Raw genomic sequence first — 24,717 nt, 5'->3', positions numbered from 1 at the left:
ACACTTTGACAGATGGAAATTCATTCCGGGTGTGTATCTATGCATGTGGGGCCAGATTGTTTGGCATCGTGCAGATACCCATTAGTCACCTGTGGTGAGAACTTTCATAACACATAAATGTTGCACTTGATTAGTTTCTTGTCAACATCAAAGTTTTATGCTCTGCTTCACCATTGGAACGGAGCAAGTCGGATGAGTGGCAAATCTAACTCTCCCGGATTGCATGGCAAAAACTAGTCTCATTTGGCAAAATCAAATCTGGATTTGGGCAAACTATTCATTATTTAAAAATCAAACCGGATGCGCAACAGGGCAAAACGTTTCCTCTGCATAGACGAGGATATTTTGGAACATCAAGGCTTCAGCATGTTTTTCCAGTTCTGCCTCTTTAAAAAGTAATATGTTCCTTTTCAAAATGTGATACGTGTTTGAGTCCCTGATGATTTTGTGACATTATTACTGATTAGTGACTCCTAACAAGATTTTTTAGTTAGATTTGATTACACTCTAACTATAAGTATTTGAAACTGCACACTTATGCTGAGATAATTGAATGGATTTTTGATTTTTTAAAAATATGCAAGTTGTTGTAAAAACGATTTTTCTCCTCCCCTTTCATTTCGTTTGCCCTCTTTTTTTGTTCTCACTCGCCCCTCGCTCTCTCGCCACCTCCCTCTCTCGCCCCCACTCCCCCTCTCGCCCCTCCCCCTCTCGCCCCCTCCCTCTCTCGCCCCTCCCTCTCTCGCCCCTCCCTCTCTCGCCCCCTTCCCTCTCTCGCCCCCACTCCCCCTCTCGCTCCCCACTCCCCCTCTCGCCCCCACTCCCCCTCTCGCCCCCACTCCCCCTCTCGCCCCCCACTCCCCCTCTCGCCCCCACTCCCCCTCTCGCCCCCACTCCCCCTCTCGCCCCCACTCCCCCTCTCGCCCCCACTCCCCCTCTCGCCCCCACTCCCCCCCTCTCGCCCCCTCTCGCCCCCTCTCGCCCCCACTCGCCCCCACTCGCCCCCACTCGCCCCCCCACTCGCCCCCACTCGCCCCCACTCGCCCCCACTCGCCCCCACTCGCCCCCACTCTCCCCCACTCGCCCCCCTCTCGCCCCCTCTCGCCCCCTCTCTCGCCCCCTCTCGCCCCACTTCGCCCCCACTCGCCCCCCACTCTGCCCCCACTCGCCCCCACTCGCCCCCACTCGCCCCCACTCGCCCCCCACTCGCCCCCACTCGCCCCCACCTCGCCCCCACTCGCCCCCACTCCCCACTCGCCCCCACTCGCCCCCACTCGCCCCCACTCGCCCCCACACGCCCCCACTCGCCCCACTCGCCCCCACTCTCTCCCACGTCTCCTCCCTTCTTTTCTCCCCTCTCTCGTTCTCTTCTCTCCGCCACTTTGGTTATCTTTGTTCTCTTTCTCACCACGTGATAATGCCTTCAAATATCAACCTATTGAGTGAGCAAAATTCTATTCTGCCTCCAGGAAAACTCAATGTTCTGGAAAGCGTTGGCCCGACAATACGACTTGCTGTGGAAACAACAGAACAGCACGTTGAAGTGGAGATTGTGCCAGCCATTGAAATCGCCAATCTCTGGCCCAAAAAAGCACGTTGGCCACGGTTTCTGAAACGCTGGCCATCAAAAGAAAAAGGCTCGAACTGTCAGGTACTAAATGAAGAAAATGCACTTTAACACTATAAAAGCTTACTGGGAATCTGTCTGACTTAAGTGAGATCCCCTATTTTTGAACTATGTTCCCCCAGCTCTAGTCTCTCCCACAAGCGCAACAGCCTTTCAGCATCTCCCTGTCCAGGATCTTGTATGTTTCAATAAGGTAACCTCTCAATCGTCTGAACCTCTCGCCCCCCTTATGATGAACTTGATTTTTCTAGGTGGAGGAGCCCTGCCAGTTGCTGAATGTGGCAGAGTTAGGAACAAATCTGTGGTCGTCGCAAATTGGCGCCCACAGGGACATGCTTTCCATCTGACAGTGCTGCTGACATTGATTCCAGACCCTCAGCGCCTGACACAGTGACTGGGCTCGTGGGGTACCTGGCCTGCGAGAACAGAAGCAGGTGCCAACAATAGCACCCTCAAACCCCCAGTATCATCTTATTCACCTTACTGAAAAAAGACTTGGGCACGAAAATCAGGAGATTCTGAAACACACAACAAACATTTCGGGGAGCACTGTCCTCTTTACTGTCTGGACCCTTCCCGCCAACGACAAAGGCAACACATCCCGCCTCCTCTCATTCACTCCACCAGTTTTTCCAGATTCAGCTTGTAAGCTGGGCCCAGCTCTGCGCCACATGTATCCCAAGATACTGAAAGCCCGCCCCTACCAGCCGAAACAGCAGCCTTCTTAGACGGGTATCCCCAGTTACCTGAACTTGGTTTGGATCTTTTTAGACGCTAGTTCTTCCAGCTCCGCTCCTCCCTCTTGGGGATTCACCGGGAAGGTGTTGCTCTTTCCCAGGTTGAGTTTGTAACCTGAGAAGGCACCAAACACCCTATGGAGTCCTGTTATCTTTCCATGCTGGCTAGGGGGTTCGACAAGCAAAGGAGCAGGTCATCCTCATAGAGGGAAACTCTTGTGATCCCTGCCCCCTCTTCAAATGCCTGTCCACCACTCCGCCTATCTAAGGGCGATGGCCTGTGGGCCGATGGCCTATGCGAACAGAAGCGGGAATAGTGGGCACCCCTGCAGCGTTCCCCTGTGCAGCCGAACGTATCTGGAGATAATAGCATTCAGCGTATGCTCGCTGTGGGTGCTTCACCCACGCGGTGAACCTTGCTCCAAACCGTTTGTGGTAAACCACGTTATTGTCTTCTATTCGCTGTGCTATATTGTACATGCCTGGGCTTGTCCAGGCTGGCTCCGCCTGTGGCTCCTCCCCTCAGGCTTCTGTATAAAAGTGGCAAGTCTCCGCCTCCGGACCCAGTTTGGGTCCAGAGGCAAGAGGCTGCTGTTTAGTGTATTAAAGCCTCAGTTACGTTTATCACTTGTCGTCTATTATTGATGGTGTATCAATTTAATACAATAAACTTCTAAAGATGGACTCTTAACTCAAGATGAACTCCTCACTCAAGCCTGATCGCTTGCAACTGGACCCACAAGCAGCTGACGCTACAGAGACTTTTGAACACCGGCTAAGCTGCTTCGAAGCGTACCTCCTCATCTTTCAACAAAGACTTTACAGACCTCCAGAAGAAGCAGGTCCTCCACGCATGGGTGAGCCAAGAGTCTTTAACCTCATCAGGGATGCCCCCTCGTACACGAAGGAATATCGCTGCTAAAGGGACATTACGTGAAATCCATTAACCAGGTATATGCTAGGAACCTCCTCGCCACGAGACGCCAACGCCCTGGAGAATTACTCGCAGAATTCATGTGTGCCTTGCGCATCTTCTGCCGGAACTGTGACTGCCGGGCGATATGGGCTACCCAGCACGCGGAGCTGCTGATCAGTGATGCCTACCGTTGCGGGCATGCACTCGAACTATATCCGCCAGTGATTATTAGAAGGAGGACACTCGGTCTCCAACTCACTGGAGGTGGCCTCCCAGAACATGGGACCTACACCTCCGGACCGCGCAGCGGCCTCGTGGGCTCAGCCATCAACCGCCCCAGGTGCGATGCAAGCCTGCGCCGCGCAGCGGACCGCCAACGATGGAGGCCCGAAGTGCTACTTCTGTAGCCAGAATAATCACCCCCGACAATGCTGCCCGGCACGGAACGCGACCTGTAACGACTGTGGGAAGAAGGGACACTTTGCAAAAGCCTGCCAGGCCCGACCCCCCCCCCCTCTAAATCTTCTAGGCCCAGCAGCACTACCTGCTGCCTGTCGGGGCCCCCCCCAGCTGCCGTGCCAACCGCCATGTGCGACCCGTGGACGCCGCCATCTTTCATTTCGGCCGACACGTGCGACCCACGGAGGTAGCCATCTTGGATGCCATCTTACACCTCACCCGCCACGTGCAACCCACGGGGGCCACCAGCTTGGATGCCATCTTACACCCCACCCGCCACGTGCGACCGGGCCACCATCTTTGACGCCATCTTGCACCTCGCCCACCACGGGCGACTCATGGGGGCCGCCATCTTAGGACCACTCTGTGACCTCCCGGGAGCCCTGCTCACCCAACAGTACGCTGGCCGCCGCCACCTCCGAACGCCTTCCGACACTCGCCTCCGTCACACTCGACCAGTCCCGGCCGCACCACCTCGCGAAGTCCACGATGACCGTCCGGATCAGCGGGCATGAGACGGCTTGCCTTTTCGACTCCGGGAGCACAGGCAGCTTCATACACCCAGATACGGTAAGGCGCTGCTCCGTCCCCATCCTACCCGCGACCCAGGAAATCTCCCTGGTTTCCGGATCCCACACAGTGGAAATCCGGGGGTACTGTGTCGCGACCCTCGCTGTGCAAGGCGTAGAGTACAATAACTTTAGGCCCTACGTCTTCCCCCATCTCTGCGCTGCCCTATTACTGGGGCTCGTCTTCCAGTGCCATCTCCAGAGCCTTACCCTAAAGTTCAACGGACTCCTCCCCCCCCCCTCCCCCCCCCCCCCCCCCCCCCCCCTCACTGTCTGTAGCCTCACGACCCTTAAGGTCGCCCCACCCTCTCTCTTCGCAAACCTCACCCGGACTGTAAGCCCGTCGCTACCAGAAGCAGTGCCCAGGACCGGGCCTTCATCAGGTCAGAGGTCCAGCGACTCCTGCAAGAGGGGATCATTGAGGCTAGTAACAGCCCCTGGAGAGCCCAAGTGGTGGTCGTCAAGACTGGGGAGAAGCACCGGATGGTCATGGATTTCAACCAGACAATCAACCGGTACACGCAGCTCTATGCGTACCGCCTCCCCCGCATATCTGACATGGTCAATCAAATTGCGCAGTATCGAGTCTTCTCAACAGTCGACTTGAAGTCTGTGTACCACCAGCTCCCTATCCGCCCGGAGGACCGCCAATATACTGCCTTCGAGACAGACGGCCACCTCTATCACTTCCTCGGGGTTCCCTTCGGCGTCACCAACGGGGTCTCGGTCTTCCAAAGGGAAATGGACCAAATGGTTGACCAGTATGGGCTGCGGGCCACGTTCCCGTACCTAGACAACATCACCATCTGCGGCCGTGACCAGCAGGACCATGACGAGAACCTCCGGCGCTTCCTCCACACCGCAAAACTCCTGAACCTAACTTATAATAGAGAGAAAGGCGTCTTCCGCACAACCCGCCAAGCCATCCTCGGCTACGTCATGGAACACGGAGTCCTACGGCACGACCCCGACCGCATGCGCCCCCTCCTGGAACTCCCCCTCCACCACTGCCCCAAGACCCTGAAGAGATGCCTGGGGTTCTTCTCTTCCTCTGCCCAGTGGGTCCCCAACTACGCGGACAAGGCCCACCCACTGATCAAGTCCACCACGTTTCCCCTGACGACTGCGACCCTACTGGCCTTCGATCGCATCAAAGCAGACATTGCCAAAGCCGTGATGCACGCTGTGGACAAGTCCATTCCGTTCCAAGTGGAGAGCGATGCGCCGGACTTTGCTCTGGCCGCTACCCTCAACCAGGTGGGCAGGCCCGTGGCTTTCTTCTTCCGTACCCTCCATGCCTCCGAAATTCGACACTCCTCCGTCGAAAAAGAGGCCCAAGCCATCGTAGAAGCTGAGACACATTGGAGGCATTACCTGGCCGGCAGGCGATTCACTCTCCTCACTGACCAACGGTCGGTTACCTTAATGTTCAATAACATACAGCGGCGCAAGATTAAGAATGACTAAGATTCTGAGGTGGAGGATCGAGCTCTCCACATACAGCTATGATATCTTGTATCGACCCGGGAAGCTCAATGAGCCCCCAGATGCCCTATCCCGCGGTACATGTGCCTCCGCACAAGTAGACCGTACCCTCCACAACGACCTCTTCACTCGGTGGTCACCCACTTTTTCCACTTTATCAAGGCCCGCAACCTGCTCTATTCCATTGAGGAGGTCAGGTCTGTGACCAGGGACTGCCAGGTCTGCGCGGAGTGCAAACCGCACTTCTATCGGCAAGACCGAGCATATCTGGTAAAGGCTTTCCGATCCTTTGAGCGCCTCAGCATGGATTTCAAAGGGCCCCTCCCCTCGACTGACCGTAACGTGTACTTCCTCAACATCGTTGACGAGTCCTCCAGATTCCCCTTCGCCATCCCCTGCTCGGACATGACCTCTGCCTCCGTTATCAAGGCCCTGCACAGTCTTTTCACCCTGTTTGGGTTCCCTGCTACATCCACAGTGATCGGGCCTCCTCCTTTATGAGTGACGAGTTGCGTCAGTTCCTGTTCAGCAAAGGCATTGCTTCCAGAAGGATACTAGCAGCAACCCCTGGGGAAACGGACAGGTGGAGAGGGAGAACGCGACGGTCTGGAAGGCCGTCCTCCTTGCCCTACACGCAAATTCTCCCAGTCTCCCGCTGGCAGGAGGTTCTCCCCAATGCGCTCCACTCCATCTGGTAGCTTCTATGTACGGCCACTAACGAGACGCCTCATGAACGTATGTTTACCTTCCCCAGAAAGTCCACTTCCGGGGTCTCGCTTCCGTCCTGGCTGAGAGTCCCGGGGCCCGTCCTTCTCCGGAAGCATGCGAGGAGCCGTAAAACCGATCCCCTCATCGAGAAGGTCCTGCTGCTCCATGCAAACCCCCAATATGCCTACTTGGCACACCAAGACGGGCGGCAGGACACGGTCTCCCTTCGGGATTTGGCTCCTGCAGGCTCCCCGGTGGCCATCACCACCACACCCCACCCTACACCGTCCTACCCCACCCCTGCCCACCTCCCTCACGAACTGACTCCCGCAGGCCCACCGAGGACAAGCACCATCACCTCCGCCCATACACCCCCCGCCCCCCCCTCGCCGACTCAACATCTGGGTGAAGACGAAGAAGTCAACACGCTCCTGGATGCGCAGGTCTCGTCGCCGGTGCCCACACCACAGCCGGGACTGAGGCGGTCACAGCGGAAGGTCAAGGCCCCCAACAGACTGGATCTTTAAGACCACTTCACCCCGCCGGACCTTTTTTAAACAGAGGGTGAATGTGGTAAACCACATTATTTTCTTATATTCATTGTGCTGTATTGTACATGCCTGAGCTTGTCCAGGCTGGCTCCGCCTGTGGCTCCTCCCCTTGGGCTTCTGTATCAAAGTGGCAAGTCTCCGCCTCTGGCCCCAGTTCGGGTCCAGAGGCAGGAGGCTTGCTGTTTAGTGTATTAAAGCCTCAGTTATGTTTATCACTTGTCGTCTATTATAGATGGTGTATCACCGTTCAAGCACCTCCATGAGGCACTGCCACTCTACACAACTGCAGGCTTTCTCAGCGTCCAGGGAGACGATCACCTCTGGTGTCCTCTCCCCGGATGGGGTTATTATTACATTCAACAGGCGGTCGATGTTCACTGTTAATTGTCTGCCTTTGACAAACTCGGTCTGATCTTCCTCGATTATGTCTGGCAGGCAGCTCTCCAGGTGCCTCACCAGTGCTTTCGCTAGGACCTTTGCATCAGTTTTTAAGAGAGAGATGGGTCTGTATGATCCACACTCTGTTGGCCTTTGTCCTTTTTGGGGATCAGTGAGATTGAGGCCTGCACCAGTGTGGGCGGCAGGGCCCCCTTTGACAGTGAGTCGTTGGACGTCTCCCGCACGTGCGGGACCAGCTCTGCAAGTTTTTTATAAACGTCTACCGGGAGTCCGTCTGGTCCCGGCGCTTTCCCTGGCTGCATGGAATTGATGCGTTCCACAATTTCACCCAGTTCTAGTGATGCTTTCAGTCCTTCTTTCCTGTCCTCCCCCAACACCGGTATGTTTAGTCTGTCGAGAAACCATTCCATCACTGAGTCCCTTCGGAGGTGCACAGCCCTCAGTAGAAGTTTGCAAAGGCCTCGTTAATCTTCTTTGGATCTGTTGCCATCCTACCATTTCTGTCCATAACTTCCTCCATCTCTTTTGTGTCTTCGTGCTTTCTTAGCTGCTGTGCCAGCTGGTCTTAACTCCCATATTCGGAGAAGGCCCCCCCCCATGCCTGGCGGAGCTGACTGCCTTCCTTGTGGATAGCAGATCAAATTTCATCCGCAGCTTTTTCCTCTCCGCCAGCATTACCACGGTTGGGGCTGAGTACTGCCGGTCCACCTCCAGTATGGAGTCAATCAGCCGCTGCTTGGCTGCCCTTTCATTCCTGTCCTGTCCCTGAGAGCTGTATAAGCTATGATTTTCCCCCTGATCACTGCCTTCAGTGCTTCCCAGAACGTGGAGGGTGAGACTTCCCTGTTCTGGTTACAGGTTACATAACTGTCGATGGCTTGGGATATCTTTGTATAAAATTCCTTGTCAGTGAGGAGAGCCGTATCCAGCCTCCATGGGGGGTGTTAGGCCCAGCCCTTCTCCAAACTCACGTCCATGCAATGTGGCGCGTGATCGGAAACTACAATCTGAGTAATCTGCCTTTGTTACCCTTGGAAGCACCCTTTCCCTACGACAAAGGTTTATAAGTGAGTAGGCCTTGTGCACGTGGGAGAAGTAGGAGAATTATTTTTTTTCTCCGGCGATGAAGCTTTCATGGGTCTTACCTCCCCCTCCCAGGACTTGATGGTCTGAGTTATAAGGAGAGATTGGATAGGCTGGGACATTTTTCCCTGGAGCGTAGGAGGCTTAAGGGTGATCTTACAGAGGTCTATAAAATAATGAGGCGCATAGATAAGGTAGATAACCAACATCTTTTCCCAAACGTAGAGGAGTCTAAAACTAGAGGAGGTGAGAGGGAAGAGATACAAAAGGGACCAGAGGGGAAATCGTTTCACACAGGGTGGCGAACATCTGGAACAAGCTGCCAGAGGCCGTGGTAGAGGCGGGTACAATTTTATCCTTTAAAAAACAGTTAGACAGTTACATGGGCAGGGTGGGTATAGAGGGATATGGGCCAAATGTGGACAAGTGGGACCAGCTTAGTGATAGAAACTGGGCGGCATGGATAAGCTGGGCCGAAGGGCCTGTTTCCATGCTGTAAATGTCTATGACTTTATGACTCCTACCCACCTGCTCCATAAAGGCATTCACTTTTCATGTCATACCTGAGAAGTTCCTGTCCTGGGTTGGAGCTCACCATTGTCGGGTCTTGTACGTCACTCGATAAGTCAATGGATGTCTGGGTCCTGGATTTCGGCCATATTTTCTTTGACAAATTCTGCGTCGTCCCAGTTCGGTGCATATATGTTTATCAAGACTACCGAGGTCCCTTCTCGGGTCCCGCTGACCATAGCGTGTCGTGCCCCTGGGTCCGTCACCATGCTCATCACTGAATGAAACTGTCCTGTTGATTAGTATGGCCGCCCCCTTTGTCCTGGTGTCAAAACATGAATGAAACATTTGTCCTACCCAGCCCTTCCTTACCCGCAGTCGGTTCATCTCTCTTGGATGTATGTTCTTAAGAAAGCTACGCCTACCCTCAGACTCTTGAGATGGCCGAGGACTCTGGATCTCTTCACCGACCTGATGAGGCCCCTCGCGTTCAATGCCAACCCCCGCATGGGGTCAACCATACTCCCCCTCTGGTCTTGTCCCTGTTCATCTGACAGGCCATTCAAGATGGCCGCCGACTACTTCCTCATTTTCTCCATCTCCACATGTCATCCGATGCAACCAGTGCTCTATCCTCCACTCCCATGCCCCCAGCTGTCCCCTTCCTCGCCCCTTGGCTTTGCATAAGAACATAAGAACTAGGAGCAGGAGTAGGCCATCTGGCCTCTTGAGCCTGCTCCGCCATTCAATGAGATCATGGCTGATCTTTTGTGGACTCAGCTCCACTTTCCGGCCAGAACACCATAACCCTTAATCCCTTTATTTGTCAAAAAACTATCTATCTTTATCTTAAAAACATTTAATGAAGGAGCCTCTACTGCTTCACTGGGCAAGGAATTCCTTAGGTTCACAACCCTTTGGATGAAGAAGTTCCTCCTAAACTCAGTCCTAAATCTACTTCCCCTCATTGTGAGGCTGTGCCCCCTAGTTCTGCTTTCACCCGCCAGTGGAAACAACCTGCCCTCATCTATCCTATCTATTCCCTTCATAATCTTATATGTTTCTATAAGATCCCCCCTCATCCTTCTAAATTCCAACGAGTACAGTCCCAGTCTACTCAACCTCTCCTGGTAATCCAACACCTTCAGCTCTGGGATTAACCTAGTGAATCTCCTCTGCACACCCTCCAGTGCCAGTATGTCCTTTCTCAAGTAAGGAGACCAAAACTGAACACGATACTCCAGGTGTGGCCTCACTAACACCTTCTACGATTGCAGCATAACCTCTCTAGTCTTAAACTCCATCCCTCTAGCAATGAAGGACAACATTCTATTTGCCTTCTTAATCACCTGTTGCACCTGTAAACCAACTTTGTGACTCATGCACTAGCACACCCAGGTCTCTCTGCACAGCAGCATGTTTTATAATTTTATCATTTAAATAATAATCCCTTTTGCTGTTATTCCTACCAAAATGGATAACCTCACATTTGTCAACATTGTATTCTATCTGCCAGACCCGAGCCCATTCACTTAGCCTATCCAAATCCCTCTGCAGACTTCCAGTGTCCTCTGCACATTTTGCTTTACCACTCATCTTAGTGTCGTCTGCAAACTTGGGCACATTGCCCTTGGTCCCCAACTCCAAATCATCTATGTAAATTGTGAACAGTTGTGGGCCCAACACTGATCCCTCTGAGGGACACCACTAGCTACTGATTGCCAACCAGAGAAACACCGATTAATCCCCACTCTTTGCTTTCTATTAATTAACCAATCCTCTATCCATGCTACTACTTTCCCCTTAATGCCATGCATCTTTATCTTATGCAGCAACCTTTTGTGTGGCACCTTGTCAAAGGCTTTCTGGAAATCCAGATTTACCACATCCATTGGCTCCCCGTTATCTACCGCACTGGTAATGTCCTCAAAAAATTCCACTAAATTAGTTAGGCACGACCTGCCCTTTATGAACCCATGCTGCGTCTGCCCAATGGGACAATTTCCATCCAGATGCCTCGCTATTTCTTCCTTGATGATAGATTCCAGCATCTTCCCTACTGCCGAAGTTAAGCTCACTGGCCTATAATTAGCCGCTTTCTGCCTACCTCCTTTTTTAAACAGTGGTGTCACGTTTGCTAATTTCCGATCCGACGGGACCACCCCAGAGTCTAGTGAATTTTGGTAAATTATCATGAGTGCATTTGCAATTTCTCTAGCCATCTCTTTTAGCACTCTGGGATGCATTCCATCAGGGCCAGGAGACTTGTCTACCTTAAGCCCCTTTAGCTTGCCCATCACTACCTCCTTCATGATAACAATCCTCTCAAGGTCCTCACCTGTCATAGCCTCATTTCCATCAGTCACTGGCATATTATTTGTTGGTTCCACTGTGAAGACCGACCCAAAAAACCTGTTCAGTTCCTCAGCCATTTCCTCATCTCCCATTATTAAATCTCCCTTCTCATCCTCTAAAGGACCAATATTTACCTTAGCCACTCTTTTTTATTTTATATATTTGTAGAAACTTTTACTATCTGTTTTTATATTCTGAGCAAGTTTACTCTCGTAATCTATCTTACTCTTCTTTATAGCTTTTTTTAGTAGCTTTCTGTTGCCCCCTAAACATTGCCCAGTCCTCTAGTCTCCCACTAATCTTTGCTACTTTGTATGCTTTTTCCTTCAATTTGCTACTCTCCCTTATTTCCTTACGATATCCACGGTCGATTTTCCCTCTTTCTACTGTCCTTCCTTTTTGTTGGTAAAAATCTTCGCTGAGCACTGTGGAAAAATCACTTGGAAGGTTCTCCACTGTCCCTCAACTGTTTCACCATAAAGTCTTTGCTCCCAGTCTACCTTAGCTAGTTCTTCTCTCATCCCATTGTAATCTCCTTTGTTTAAGCACAAACACTCGTGTTTCATTTTACCTTCTCACCCTCCATCTGTATTTTAAATTCCACCATATTGTGACCGCTCCTTCCGAGAGGATCCCTAACTATGAGATCCTGAATCAAACCTGTCTCATTACACAGGACCAGATCTAGGACCGCTTGTTCCCTCGTAGGTTCCATTACATACTGTTCTAGGAAACTATCGCGGATACATTCTATAAACTCCTCCTCAAGGCTGCCTTGACTGACCTGGTTAAACCAATCGACATGTAGATTAAAATCTCCCATCATAACTGCTGTACCATTTCTACATGCATCAGTTATTTCTTTGTTTAATGCCTACTCCACCATAATGTTACTATTTGGTGGCCTATAGACTACTCCTATCAGTGACTTTTTCGCCTTACTATTCCTGATTTCCACCCAAATGGATTCAACATTATCCTCCATAGCACCGATGTCATCCCTTACTGTTGCCCGGATGTCATCCTTAAATAACAGAGCTACACCACCTCCCTTACCATCCACTCTGTCCTTCTGAATAGTTTGATACCCTCTGATGTTTAACTCCCAGTCGTGACCATCCTTTAACCATGTTTCAGTAATGGCGACTAAATCATAGTCATTCACGATGATTTGCGCCATCAACTCATTTACCTTATTCCGACTACTACGAGCATTCAGGTAAAGTACACTTGCGTTGGCTTTTTTACCTCTGTTCTGAATCTTATTACCTCGATCAGTAACCTCTCCTAAGTTATATTTCCTCTTAACTTTTCTCCTAATTTTCCTTGTCGTTTAACCCATATCTTCATGTAACAACCTGTCGCATCGCTTACCATTAATGTTTTTCCTTCCCGTTTTATTCTTTTTAGTATTCCTGGTCCTATTCACTGAGCTCCCCTCAGTCACTGTACCTTGTACTGTCGCCCTTTTTGATTTTTGACTATGGCAAGGGTAGCAAGGATAATCCAGGGAACTACAGGCCGGTGAGCCTTACTTCAGTGGTAGGGAAATTACTGGAGAGAATTCTTCGAGACAGGATCTACTCCCATTTGGAAGCAAATGGACGTATTAGTGAGAGGCAGCATGGTTTTGTGAAGGGGAGGTCGTGTCTCACTAACTTGATAGAGTTTTTCGAGGAGGTCACTAAGATGATTGATGCAGGTAGGGCAGTGGATGTTGTCTATATGGACTTCAGTAAGGCCTTTGACAAGGTCCCTCATGGTAGACTAGTACAAAAGGTGAAGTCACACGGGATCAGGGGTGAGCTGGCAAGGTGGATACAGAACTGGCTAGGTCATAGAAGGCAGAGAGTAGCAATGGAAGGATGCTTTTCTAATTGGAGGGCTGTGACCAGTGGTGTTCCACAGGGATCAGTGCTGGGATCTTTGCTCTTTGTAGTATATATAAATGATTTGGAGGAAAATGTAACTGGTCTGATTAGTAAGTTTGCAGACGACACAAAGGTTGGTGGAATTGCGGATAGCGATGAGGACTGTCAGAGGATACAGCAGGATTTAGATTGTTTGGAGACTTGGGCGGAGAGATGGCAGATGGAGTTTAATCCGGACAAATGTGAGGTAATGCATTTTGGAAGGTCTAATGCAGGTAGGGAATATACAGTGAATGGTAGAACCCTCAAGAGTATTGAAAGTCAAAGAGATCTAGGAGTACAGGTCCACAGGTCATTGAAAGGGGCAACACAGGTGGAGAAGGTAGTCAAGAAGGCATACGGCATGCTTGCCTTCATTGGCCGGGGCATTGAGTATAAGAATTGGCAAGTCATGTTGCAGCTGTATAGAACCTTAGTTAGGCCACACTTGGAGTATAGTGTTCAATTCTGGTCGCCACACTACCAGAAGGATGTGGAGGCTTTAGAGTGTGTGTAGAAGAGATTTACCAGACTGTTGCCTGGTATGGAGGGCATTAGCTATGAGGAGCGGTTGAATAAACTCGGTTTGTTCTCACTGGAACGAAGGAGGTTGAGGGGGGACCTGATAGAGGTATAAAAAATTATGAGGGGCATAGACAGAGTGGATAGTCAGAGGCTTTTCCCCAGGGTAGAGGGGTCAATTACTAGGGGGCATAGGTTTAAGGTGAGAGGGGCAAGGTTTAGAGTAGATGTACGAGGCAAGTTTTTTACGCAGAGGGTAGTGGGTGCCTGGAACTCGCTACCGGAGGAGGTGGTGGAAGCAGGGACGATAGTGACATTTAAGGGGCATCTTGACAAATACATGAATAGGATGGGAATAGAGGGATACGGACCCAGGAAGTGTAGAAGATTGTAATTTAGTCGGGCAGCATGGTCGGCACGGGCTTGGAGGGCCGAAGGGCCTGTTCCTGTGCTGTACATTTCTTTGTTCTTTGTTTGTTCTATGTCCCTTTACAGGCTCCTTATGTCCTCTGCACAACTTACTTGCTTTCCCATTTTTGTGTCATTTAATGCAGGTCATTGAAATAAATTGTAACCAGCACTGATCACTATCCACGCCACGCATCAGATCTTTCTAATCCAAAAATGAACTATTTATGCCTACTCCCTGTTTCCTGTTAACTATCCTCTATACATATACCATAAACTCTTACTTTGTGCAGTAACCTTTTGGTGTGGCATCTTGCTAAATGCCTTTTGAAAATCTAAATGCAGCACTTTCACTGCTTCCCCTTTATCCGCATTGCTTGTTGTATAAACCTAAAAGAATGAATCAAACGTGGTTTCACTTTCTCAAAACCATGTTGAGTCTGCCTGATTGCATTGAGATTTTCTAAGCGTCCCACAATAATCTCTTTAATAATAAACTCCAGCAATTTCTTTATCACAGATGTTAAGCCAACTGCCCTGAAGTTTCCTGTTTTCTGTCTCCCTCCTTTCTTGAATAGAGGAGTCACAATTCCTATTTTCCAACCTGATGGGACCTTTCCAGAATCTAGGAAATTTGGGGGGAAATTGAACCAATGCAACCAAGTACCTCAGCATCTATGTTTTTAGGACTCTAGGATAAAATCCATCAGGAACTGTGGACTTGTCAGTTTTTAGTTTAAATGATTTTCTTACACTCACCAGGAAAGGGAGGTACTAAGTGCTTTAAGTTCCTCCCTTCCTTTCACCTTGGGCACAAGGCTCCCAAAGTGTGGTCTCTGGCAGGAAACAAGTTGTGATTCCCATTGGGAGGATCAGTGTGATCCAGAGTGTAATTCAACCACACTGAAAATGTTTTTGGAGCCGGGGATGATTCGCGTGGTGGTACCCAAAGAAGCCTGCCCGATCTGAGAATAATACTACAGCACCACCCCCCAGTCCCCAAATCATTGGCAAGACCCCCCCCCCCCCCCCCCACTTTCAGATCCCTGCCCCTTGGCAGTGCCAGGTGCATAATGCCATGTGGCAGCACCCCAACAGAGCACCGTGTCTTTCTAAGAAGGACTTCAGAACCGAGGAAATCCAGCAGAGAAAAACCACGGTCAGAAACAACACCCACTCAAAAGAAGAAATACTTCATCGACAGTGAAGAGCTATCAAAACAAACAAAGCAAATCCCCCTTTGAAATAGCCTGGATGTATCGATCAAGAGGCTTGTAAAATGTAATGGACAGTGAAATTGAACGTAAACAATGTAGTTCAAAGCATTTGGGCTTCTCAGCAAAGCCAGAGGTTTGAAAAAGTTCAAGGGGAATGAAATTGAATGTGAAAAAAGCACATCAAAGGTTTCTAAGACATCAAAGGGAAGAGTTTTACAAATCATTGATATTGACATGCTGGGAGAGAGTTTAAAGGTTTTCAAGGCTACAGAGGACAGACTTGCCACATGAACCCCATCCCAGGAAAGACCCCCCTGGCCTGAGCCCCTCCAGTCCAGCCCAATCTCTCCCTAACCATGAAGGACCCCCTTCGACACTCTGGAGGTAAGTGTAAAGAGAGTACTCACCCACTTGCTCCCCCCTGTGTGTTCCTGGCACTTGGTTCCTGATTTTAGGGATCAGTAATGATTCCCACCCATGGGACCTCCAGCTGGGGTAGCAGGAGAAGCCTTGGACGGTGCAGTATTTCATGTCAATATCTCTAATGAGATTGAAATGGATGCAAATGAGTTCTGATCAGGTTCTCCCGTTTCTGGGCAAGAACCTTATTGCACCAGGGGAGAGGGCGGGAGACACGCGGCGGGTTTGACACCAGGTGAGAATCCCATTTTGGGACTCACGCCCGATTTAACAGACCAGTGAGAATCCTGGTTACGGCTAGTTGTGGAGGGCCAGAGGGGCAGTGCATGAATATGGGGAGAAGGCAAGTGGGATACTGGCCCATCAGTTGAGGAAACAGGCAGTGGCTAGGGAGATTGGTACAGTGAGGGACAAGGGAGGTATGGTGGCGATGGATCCAGGGGGGGTGAGTGGGTGTTTGAGACCCTCTATAGGAGCCTTTACGAGTCGGCCACCGATAGGGGAAGAAGTGTTGAGGTGGTTCCTGGATGGGTTGGAGTTTCCCAGCGTGCAGGGCCTGGAGGCTTCGGTTGGGCTGCGGAGGTGATGGATAACATGGGGGCGATGCAGGTGGGGAAGGTCCTGGGTCTGGACAGGTTCCCAGTGGAGTTTTATCAGACATTTGTGGCGGAGATAGGGCCACTGCTGGTGAGAGCGTATAATGAGGTGTGGGAGAGGGGGAAGCACGCGCCCCTCCTACTTTGTCGCAGGCTTCTATCTCTTTGATTCTTAACAAGGATAAGGTCCCGCATCAGTGCGGGCCAGACTGCCCGATATCATTGTTGCATTTTGATGCCAAGTTATTTGCGAAGGTGCTTGCATCGCAAATTGATTGGAGAGGATCCGTGGGTTTTGTGAAAGGAAGGCAGTTGTCAGCAAATGTCTCTATGTTATTGCCCACAGCGGGAGGGGGGGGCGGGGACGGCAGGCCCGTGGGTGCGACAGGCCTTCCTGGAAGGGGAAGAAGTGGGGGGGGGGGGGAGGGTTGGCTTGCGTTGCCCATTTGATAAAATAATATTGGGCTGCAAAAAGGGCCGTGGAGGGGAGGTTGGTTTGGGAACGGGTGGAGGTGGCATCCTGTAGGGGGACGTGTTTGAGAGCTTTGTCGTTGGTACCTCTGCTGTTCTCGCCGGCCAGGTATTCCAATAGTCCAGTAATGGTGTCGCCTCGGTGTTGGAGCAATGTAGGCAGCATTTGGGGTTGAAGGGCATGGCATGGTGGATGCCTGTTTGCGAAAACCATGGGCGCGATTCTCCACTCCCACGCCGAAGTGGCCGCGCCATCGTGAACGCCGTCGAGGTTCATGACGGCACGGAACGGCCCCGGTCGCGACCGATTCAGGCCCTGACAATGGGCCAGTATCGGGGCCGCGTCATCTACCCGGGTCAGGCCTTGTCGCCCGCGTAAAAGCGGCGCCGATTAGATGACGCGGCCGGCGCCGCATAACGGACGTCATCCGCGCATGCGTGATTGCCATCCTGTCCAAATCCGCCCCGCAAGAAGATGGGGGACGGATCTTGCGGGGCCGCGGAAGGAAGGCGGTCCTCCTTCAGAGAGGACGGCCCGATGATCGGTGGGCACCGATCGCGGGCCACCCCACATTCCAGGTGAAGCCCGGTGCAGGATCCCCCCTCGCCCCCCCCCCCCCCACAGCCTGCCCCCCCAGCGTTCACGCACCGCCCACGACTGTAGCGACCAGGTGTGGACGGCGCTGGGGGGAACCCGCCGTTTTGGCCTGGCCGCTTGGCCCATCCGGGCCTCAGAAAAGCGGGGGTGCCGGAGAATCGCCATTTTGGGTATCTCCGGCGATTCTCCGGCCTGCGGCCCGCAAAACTCGACCGGGCCGTTCCCGCCGCTTGGGTGAATCGCGGGAGGGCGTCGGACTGGCATCCCCGGAAATTTTGGCGGCCCAGGTGATTCTCCCAACTGGCGTGGGAGTGGAGAATCGCGCCCCATAGGTTTGTGTTGGCGAGATTGGATGCGAGGCTCCGGGGGTGGAGGCAGGTGGGGATTGAGTATTTCAGGGACTTGTTTATAGGAGGCAAATTTGAAGGGCAGGAGAAGTTGGAGGAATTGTTTTGAGTTGCCGACGGGGAATGGGTTTAGGTACCTGCAGGTTCAGGATTTTGTGAAGAGCGAGGTGCCATCTTTCCTGGGGTTGCTGTCTCTGGTGCTGCAACATAAGCTTCTATCGGAGGATGAAATGGGGGCGGGGAAGGTTTCTGATATTTACAAGGAACTGATGGATTGGGAGGGTGCCCTGGTAGAGGATGTTATCTGCAAGTGGGAGGAGGAGTTCAGAGAGGGGCTGGGACTTGGGCTGAGGCTTTGTGCTGGGTGAATGCATCCTCGTTATGTGCGACGTTAAGTATCATCCAGTCTAAAGTGGTACATATGGCCCATATGATTGTGGTGAGGATGAGCAGGTTATTGGGGTGTCGAGGATAGGTATGGGTGGTGTGCGGAGGCACTGCGAATCATGTCCACATGTTTTGGGCATGTCCAAGACTGACGGGGTTCTGGCAGAATGTTATGCCTGAGGTTCTGGGGTGAGGATGGCCCAAGTCTGGAGGTAGTGATATTTGGAGTGCAGGGGGAGAGCGAGGCCATGTGTTGGCCTTGGCCTCCCTGATAGCCAGAAGATGGATTTTGTTATGTTGGAGGGACTCGGAGCCACCAGAGGCAGGGGTGTGGGTAAGCGACCTGGCAGAATTCCTGCGGTTAGAGAAGATCAAGTTTGCTCTGCAGGGGTCGGTAGAAGGGTTCACTCAGAGGTGGAAATCGGTCATCGATTTCTTGAAGGAGGAATGTGGGGTCGGCGGGGGGGGCGGTTAAAAAGGAAAAGGTGGGACGTGGTTGGGAGTTGGTATCAGAAGGGCTTAAGGGTTGGTCATGTTGGGTGGATTTTTTTTCATGTATTTTGTTACAAACATGTATCAAAACAGGTTACAGCAAATAGGGTTGTTGGGTGGATTGATCTTTTGATATTTGGTATTTTGTTTGTATGAAAAGCCTTTCATAAAAATGTATTTTTTAAAAAATCCCCATTCTCACTCTGTAGAGAGCCAGTACTCTTTTCTTCATAAGGCAGCCTTAGAGTTCCTGTTTTCTACCCTAACTGGGAACTTTGGGTTTTTTTTTACTTCTCCCTGTCTTCTCTCCCGTTGTTTTTTCAACCTCTCCCCGTCTCCTTGACTTCTGCTGCCTTCTTTGTGTTTGATGCTCGATCAATAACTCCTGAGACGAGATTGGAGGCAATTGAAGGCTTTATTGGACTAGATGTTTCCCCCCAGCAGCGCAGGTACAGAATGCAGCTGCTGGGGAGACTCAGGCTCTTATACTCCGCCTTACTGGGCGGAACCAGCAGGCAGGCTTCACCAATGAAAATCGCAGTCTCAGGTACCTCCCACACCAATGCTCTTACAGCATTATTCAGGGTACTGTAATACCCCTAATACCGACTACCACATTCACCGCCTGCTTAAAAAAAAGAGTCCAGCGGGGGTGGTGGTCTTGCGTTATACAGTGGTAGAGGTGTAGGTTATGGTGGTACCCGGTATACATTAGCACATTGTTTTGCCTCGTTACATGTCACAACTATTTACAATAATTATTTACAGTCGATCGGGGGCCCTGGTCGTCCTCTGCGATCGTCGTAGCTTCGGCGGTGATGCAGGCAACGGCTCGGGCATCCGTGGCTCCGGGAGCGTGGCTTCAGCTTCTTCGGCAGCTTCATCACCCCTAGATGGGACCAGTGCAAGGACCGATCCACCTGGGAATGGGGTGCACCGGTGGGAGGGAGGATGGGGTCGGTAGTGGAGGTGTGGGTGGGGATCCAGCAGGTGCCAGGTCCCGTAGGGAGACCGTATCCTGTCGGCCGTCGGGGTAAGCCACGTAGGCGTATTGAGGGTTAGCGTGCAGGAGGTGGACCCTTTCGACCAATGGGTCCGACTTATGCGCCCGCACGTGTTTGCGGAGCAGGATGCGTCCAGGAGCTGCCAGCCAGGTTGGGAGCGAGGTCCCGGGGGAGGACTGCCTAGGGAAGACAAGGAGATGTTCATGAGGGGTTTGGTTGGTTGTGGTACACAGTAGTGATCAGATGGAGTGGAGAGTATCCAGGAGGACTTCCTGCCAGTGGGAGACTGGGAGATTCCTGGACCGTAGGGCCTTCCAGACCGTTCCGTTCTCCCTCTCCACCTGCCCGTTTCCATGGGGGTTGTAACTAGTCGTCCTGCTCGAGGCAATGCCCTTGCTGAGCAGGAATTTACGCAGTTCGTCGCTCATAAAGGAGGGCCCTCTATCACTGTGTATGTAGGTGGGGAAACCAAACAGCGTGAAGATACTGTGGGGGGCTTTTATGACGGTAGCTGCGGTCATGGGGGGATGGCGAATGGGAACCTGGAGTACTCGTCAATCACGTTCAGGAAGTACGTGTTGCGGGCGGTGGAGGAGAGGGGCCCTTTGAAGTCTATACTGAGACATTCAAAGGGATGGGAAGCCTTTATAAGGTGCGCTTTCTCTGGCCTGTAGAAGTGCGGCTTGCAGTCCGCGCAGATTTGGCAATTCCTGGTGGTGGTCCTGACCTCCTCGATGGAGTAGGGCAGGTTTCGGGTCTTAATGAAATGGAAGAATCGAGTGACCCTCCCCGGGTGGCAGAGGTCCTCGTGAAGGGCCCGGAGGCGGTCCACTTGTGCGTTGGCACATGGGATAGGGCATCAGGAGGCTCGTTTAGCTTCCCGGTACGATACAAGATCTCATTGAGCTCGATCCTCCACCGTAAGATCTTATCGTTCTTTATCTTGCCCCGCTGTGCATTATCGAACATGAAAGCAACCGACCGTTGGTCAGCGAGGAGAGTGAATCTCCTGCCGGCCAGGTAATGCCTCCAGTGCCGCACAGCTTCTACTATGGCCTGGGCCTCCTTTTCAACTGAGGAATGGCGGATTTCTGATGCGTGGAGGGTGCGTGAGAAGAAGGCCACGGGTCTGCCTGCTTGGTTGAGGGTGGCCCCCAGAGCTACGTCGGATGCGTCGCTCTCGACTTGGAAGGGGAGGGATTCATTGATTGCGTGCATTGTGGCCTTTGCGATGTCCGCTTTGATGCGGCTGAAGGCCTGGCGGGCCTCTGCCGACAGGGGAAAAACCGTGGATTGAATTAGTGGGCGGGCCTTGTCCGCATAGTTGGGGACCCACTGGGCATAATATGAAAAAAATCCCAGGCAGCGTTTCAGGGCCTTGGAGCAGTGGGGGAGGGAGAACTCCATGAGGGGGCGCATGCATTCGGGTTCTGGGCCTATAACTCCATCATGCACTACGTAGCCAAGGATGGCTAGATGGTCGGTGCTGATCACGCATTTGTCTTTGTTATATGTCAGGTTATGGATTTTTTGCGGTATAAAGGAATTTTCGGAGGTTGGTGTCGTGGTTCTGCTGGTCGTGGCCGCAGATGGTGACGTTATCGAGGTACGGAAACGTGGCCTGTCAACCATTCGGTCTATCTCCCGTTGGAAGACCGAGACTCCATTTGTGACACCGAAGGGAACCCTTGGGAAGTGGTAGAGCCGCCCATCTGCTTCGAATGCAGTGTATTTGCGGTCGCTAGGGCAGATGGGGAGCTGGTGGTAGGCAGATTTTAGATCCATCTTGGAAAAGACCTTGTATTGTGCAATCTGATTGACCAGATTAGATATGCGGGGGAGAGGGTACGCATCGAGCTGCGTATACCTGTCGATGGTCTGACTATAATCGATGACCATCCTGTGCTTCTCCCCGGTCTTTACAACCATTACTTGAGCTCTCCAGGGACTGTTGCTAGCCTCAATAATACCTTCCTTCAGTAATTGCTGGACATCTGACCTATTGTAGGTCTGGTCCTGGGCACTGTACCGTTTGCTCCTGATGGCGACGGGTTTGCAATCCGGTTTGCAATCCGGGGTGAGGTTCGCAAACAGGAAAGGTGGATTGACTTTGAGGGTCGTGAGGCTGCAGACAGTGAGGGCAGCCGAATTTGAAAGTTAAGCTCTGGAGGTTACATTGGAAGTCTATCCCTAGGAGCGTGGCAGCGCAGAGGTGAGGAAGGACGTACAGCCGGTAATTTTAAACTCCCTTCCCTGGACCGTGAGGTTCGCTATGCAGAACCCTTGGATATCTCTACAGAGTGAGACCCGGAGGCCAGGGAGATCTTTTGGTTGACTGGGTGGATGGGGAGAGAACAGCGCCTTACCGTATTGGGGTGTATGAAGCTCTCTGTGCTCTCGGAGGCAGGATGTTTTTTGCCCATTGATGAGCACGGTCATCGTCGCAGTCGAGTGTTCGGGGCCGAGACTGGTCCAGGCACATTCGTGGCAAAATTTGGATGTTTCCCTCGGGCGGCGTTTGGTCATCCGAGTCGGGGTCCTGAGAGTCCACCCAAGATGGTGGCGCCCACTGGTCACACATGGCTGGAGGTGTACAAGATGGCGGCGCCCATCCGTCTCACGTGGTCCCGGGGGACAAGATGGCGGCGCCCGTAGGCCGCACGTGGCCCTCGAGAAGGAAGATGGCGGTGCCCGTGGCCGCACGCAGCTCGTGGGGAGAGTTATGGTGGCGGTCCCGGTTCGCCCCTGGAGACCGCCACGGCGACCGTCCGGGCCTGGCATGCTGCCACGAAATGGCAGTTTTTGCCGCACCCTTTGCTGTTGGATGAGCGGGCCGGGCAGCACTGCCGGGGGTGCTTGGCTTGCCCGCAAAAATAGCAGCAGGGCCCCCCGGGGTTGCCTGGCTGTCTCTCAGCGCCATCATGTGGTGGGATGGGGGATGCATCGGTATCGGCCACTGGGGGGGTTCCATGCTGCCCAAGGGGCCGCCGCGCGGTCAGGGATGTAAGCGCGGGCGTTTCGGGGGGACCACATCCAGGGAGCTAGCAAGGGCCTGTGCCTCCTTGAGGCCTAGTGTTTCTCCAGCAATCGCTGGCGGATTTGGGAGGACAGCATACCTGCAACGAAAGCGGCCCGGATCAAAAGCTCTGTGTGGTCGCTAGCCGAAACTTGCGGGCAGTCACAGTTCTTCCCTAACACCAGGAGTGCATGGTAGAATTCCTCCAGTGATTCCCCGGGGATTTGTCGCCTCATCGCTAGCAGATGTCGGGCGTAGATCTGGTTGACAGGGCAAATATAGTGTCCTTTCATTGCGGCCTCAAAATCATCCGCATCCTCGATGAGGGTGTCGATTTCTGGGCTCACCCTCGAGTGGAGAACTTGCACCTTCTGGTCCTCCATAGGTTCAGTCGTGGCCGTCCTGAGGTACCCTTTGAAGCACGCCAGCCAGTGTTTGAAGGTTGCCGCTGAGTTTGCCGCATGGGGGCTGAGTTGCAGACACTCCAGCTTGATTCGGAGCTCCATTTTTAAAAATCTAGTGCAATAAATTGATGCTCGGTCAATAACTCCTGAGACGAGATTGGAGGCAATATTGCACTAGATGTTTCCCCCAGCAGCGCAGGTACAGAATGCAGCTGCTGGGGAGACTCGGGCTCTTATACTCCGCCTTACTGGGTGGAACCAGCAGGCAGGCTTCACCAATGAAAATAGCAGTCTCAGGTACCTCCCACACCACTGGTCTTACAGCATTATTCAGGGTACCATAATACCCCTAATACCGACTACCACAGTGTTTTTGCTTTTTGCTCTGGTGCTCAGGGTCTTTGTCTTCAACTCTGTGGTCAGCGTTTCCAATTCACTAGTGTTTTTTAAACACAAATGGGTAAATTCTAATTGGGGTCGGCAGACAGTCTAAGGGTTAAAATCGTGGGCTGGATTCTCCGATTCCCCCAGCCGCGTGTTTCTTGTTGGCGCTTGTCAATGGATCTTCCCATTGAAGCCACCCCACGCCACCAGGAAACCCATGGGCGGGGTGCACTGCCGGCAGGAACAGAGAATCCCAATGCCCAGAGAATTCTGGCCCATGTTTTTATTGTAACAGTTTAGAACCATAAAAGAACCTCAGAATAGGTACTTGGCATCTGTTACTCCACTAGGAGTGACATACAAAGATGTGTAGAGCCCTTTTTGTTTGATCTTAAAACTTTCTTGTGTTTAGACATAATTGTAATTAACTTAGTATAACATGAACCCCTGAAAAATAGATTCAGTTGACCCACAAGAATTCACCAGAGAAGGATGGACAACTTTATATCTGAGGTCCTGACTGAAATATCTCCCAGTTAGTTAGCTATGGCTATTACTCAAGACTAATATCCTGAGCGCTAACCAACTGCAATATGTTTGATTTAATGTACCCATCTTCCACCACCAGCCTTTTCACAATTTAAATAGCTTCCATAAAAAATAACTGTCTGTATTTCCAGTCCAATAGTCCAGGTATTCTTTACTGGATTTATTCCTTAACTAGGATAAACTTGTGTGCCACGCCTCAAGATTCCAGAGTGTGCCACCAGGGTGAGCCCTCCGTGTAATGCATTCTATATTACAATAGTGGCCTCCAGATTCTACCTTGCACTGATCAATGACTCTAAATGTAACAATAGGTAACCAAATGATTACAGTGGGATCACAAAATGAAGTGATAGCTCTTAACTGAACACCCAGGAATCCCGAGTATTAACCTTTCAGATTAAATTCCCCCTACTGAAAACCCATCCAGTATCCAGGCGGGATGACTCAATGAACAGATATCGGCCACCCACTAATATGCTGAGCCCCCAATTTACACATGACCAATAAACAAGGTTGCAAGCACCTTTCCCCCTTTCTACCAGCGTGGTGGACGTTGAGGCCCTTCTGCCCATTCCGATGAGCATGGTTTTGTC

General features: G+C 51.8%; 1 protein-coding gene across 1 annotated transcript in view; it reads left to right on the top strand.

Moving 5' to 3' along the window:
• The window catches only part of mab21l3 (mab-21-like 3), an 88,195-nt gene that overhangs the window by 50,290 nt on the left and 13,188 nt on the right, over positions 1-24,717 (top strand). Inside the window, exon 5 of the mRNA XM_072513791.1 lies at positions 1,470-1,651. Coding sequence (XP_072369892.1) covers positions 1,470-1,651 — 182 coding nt within the window. The remainder of the gene's footprint in view (positions 1-1,469; positions 1,652-24,717) is intronic.

Source organism: Scyliorhinus torazame, chromosome 8 (assembly GCF_047496885.1).
Source record: "Scyliorhinus torazame isolate Kashiwa2021f chromosome 8, sScyTor2.1, whole genome shotgun sequence".
Lineage (NCBI taxonomy): Eukaryota > Metazoa > Chordata > Chondrichthyes > Carcharhiniformes > Scyliorhinidae > Scyliorhinus > Scyliorhinus torazame.
This window is presented reverse-complemented; position numbering and strand designations above follow the sequence as displayed.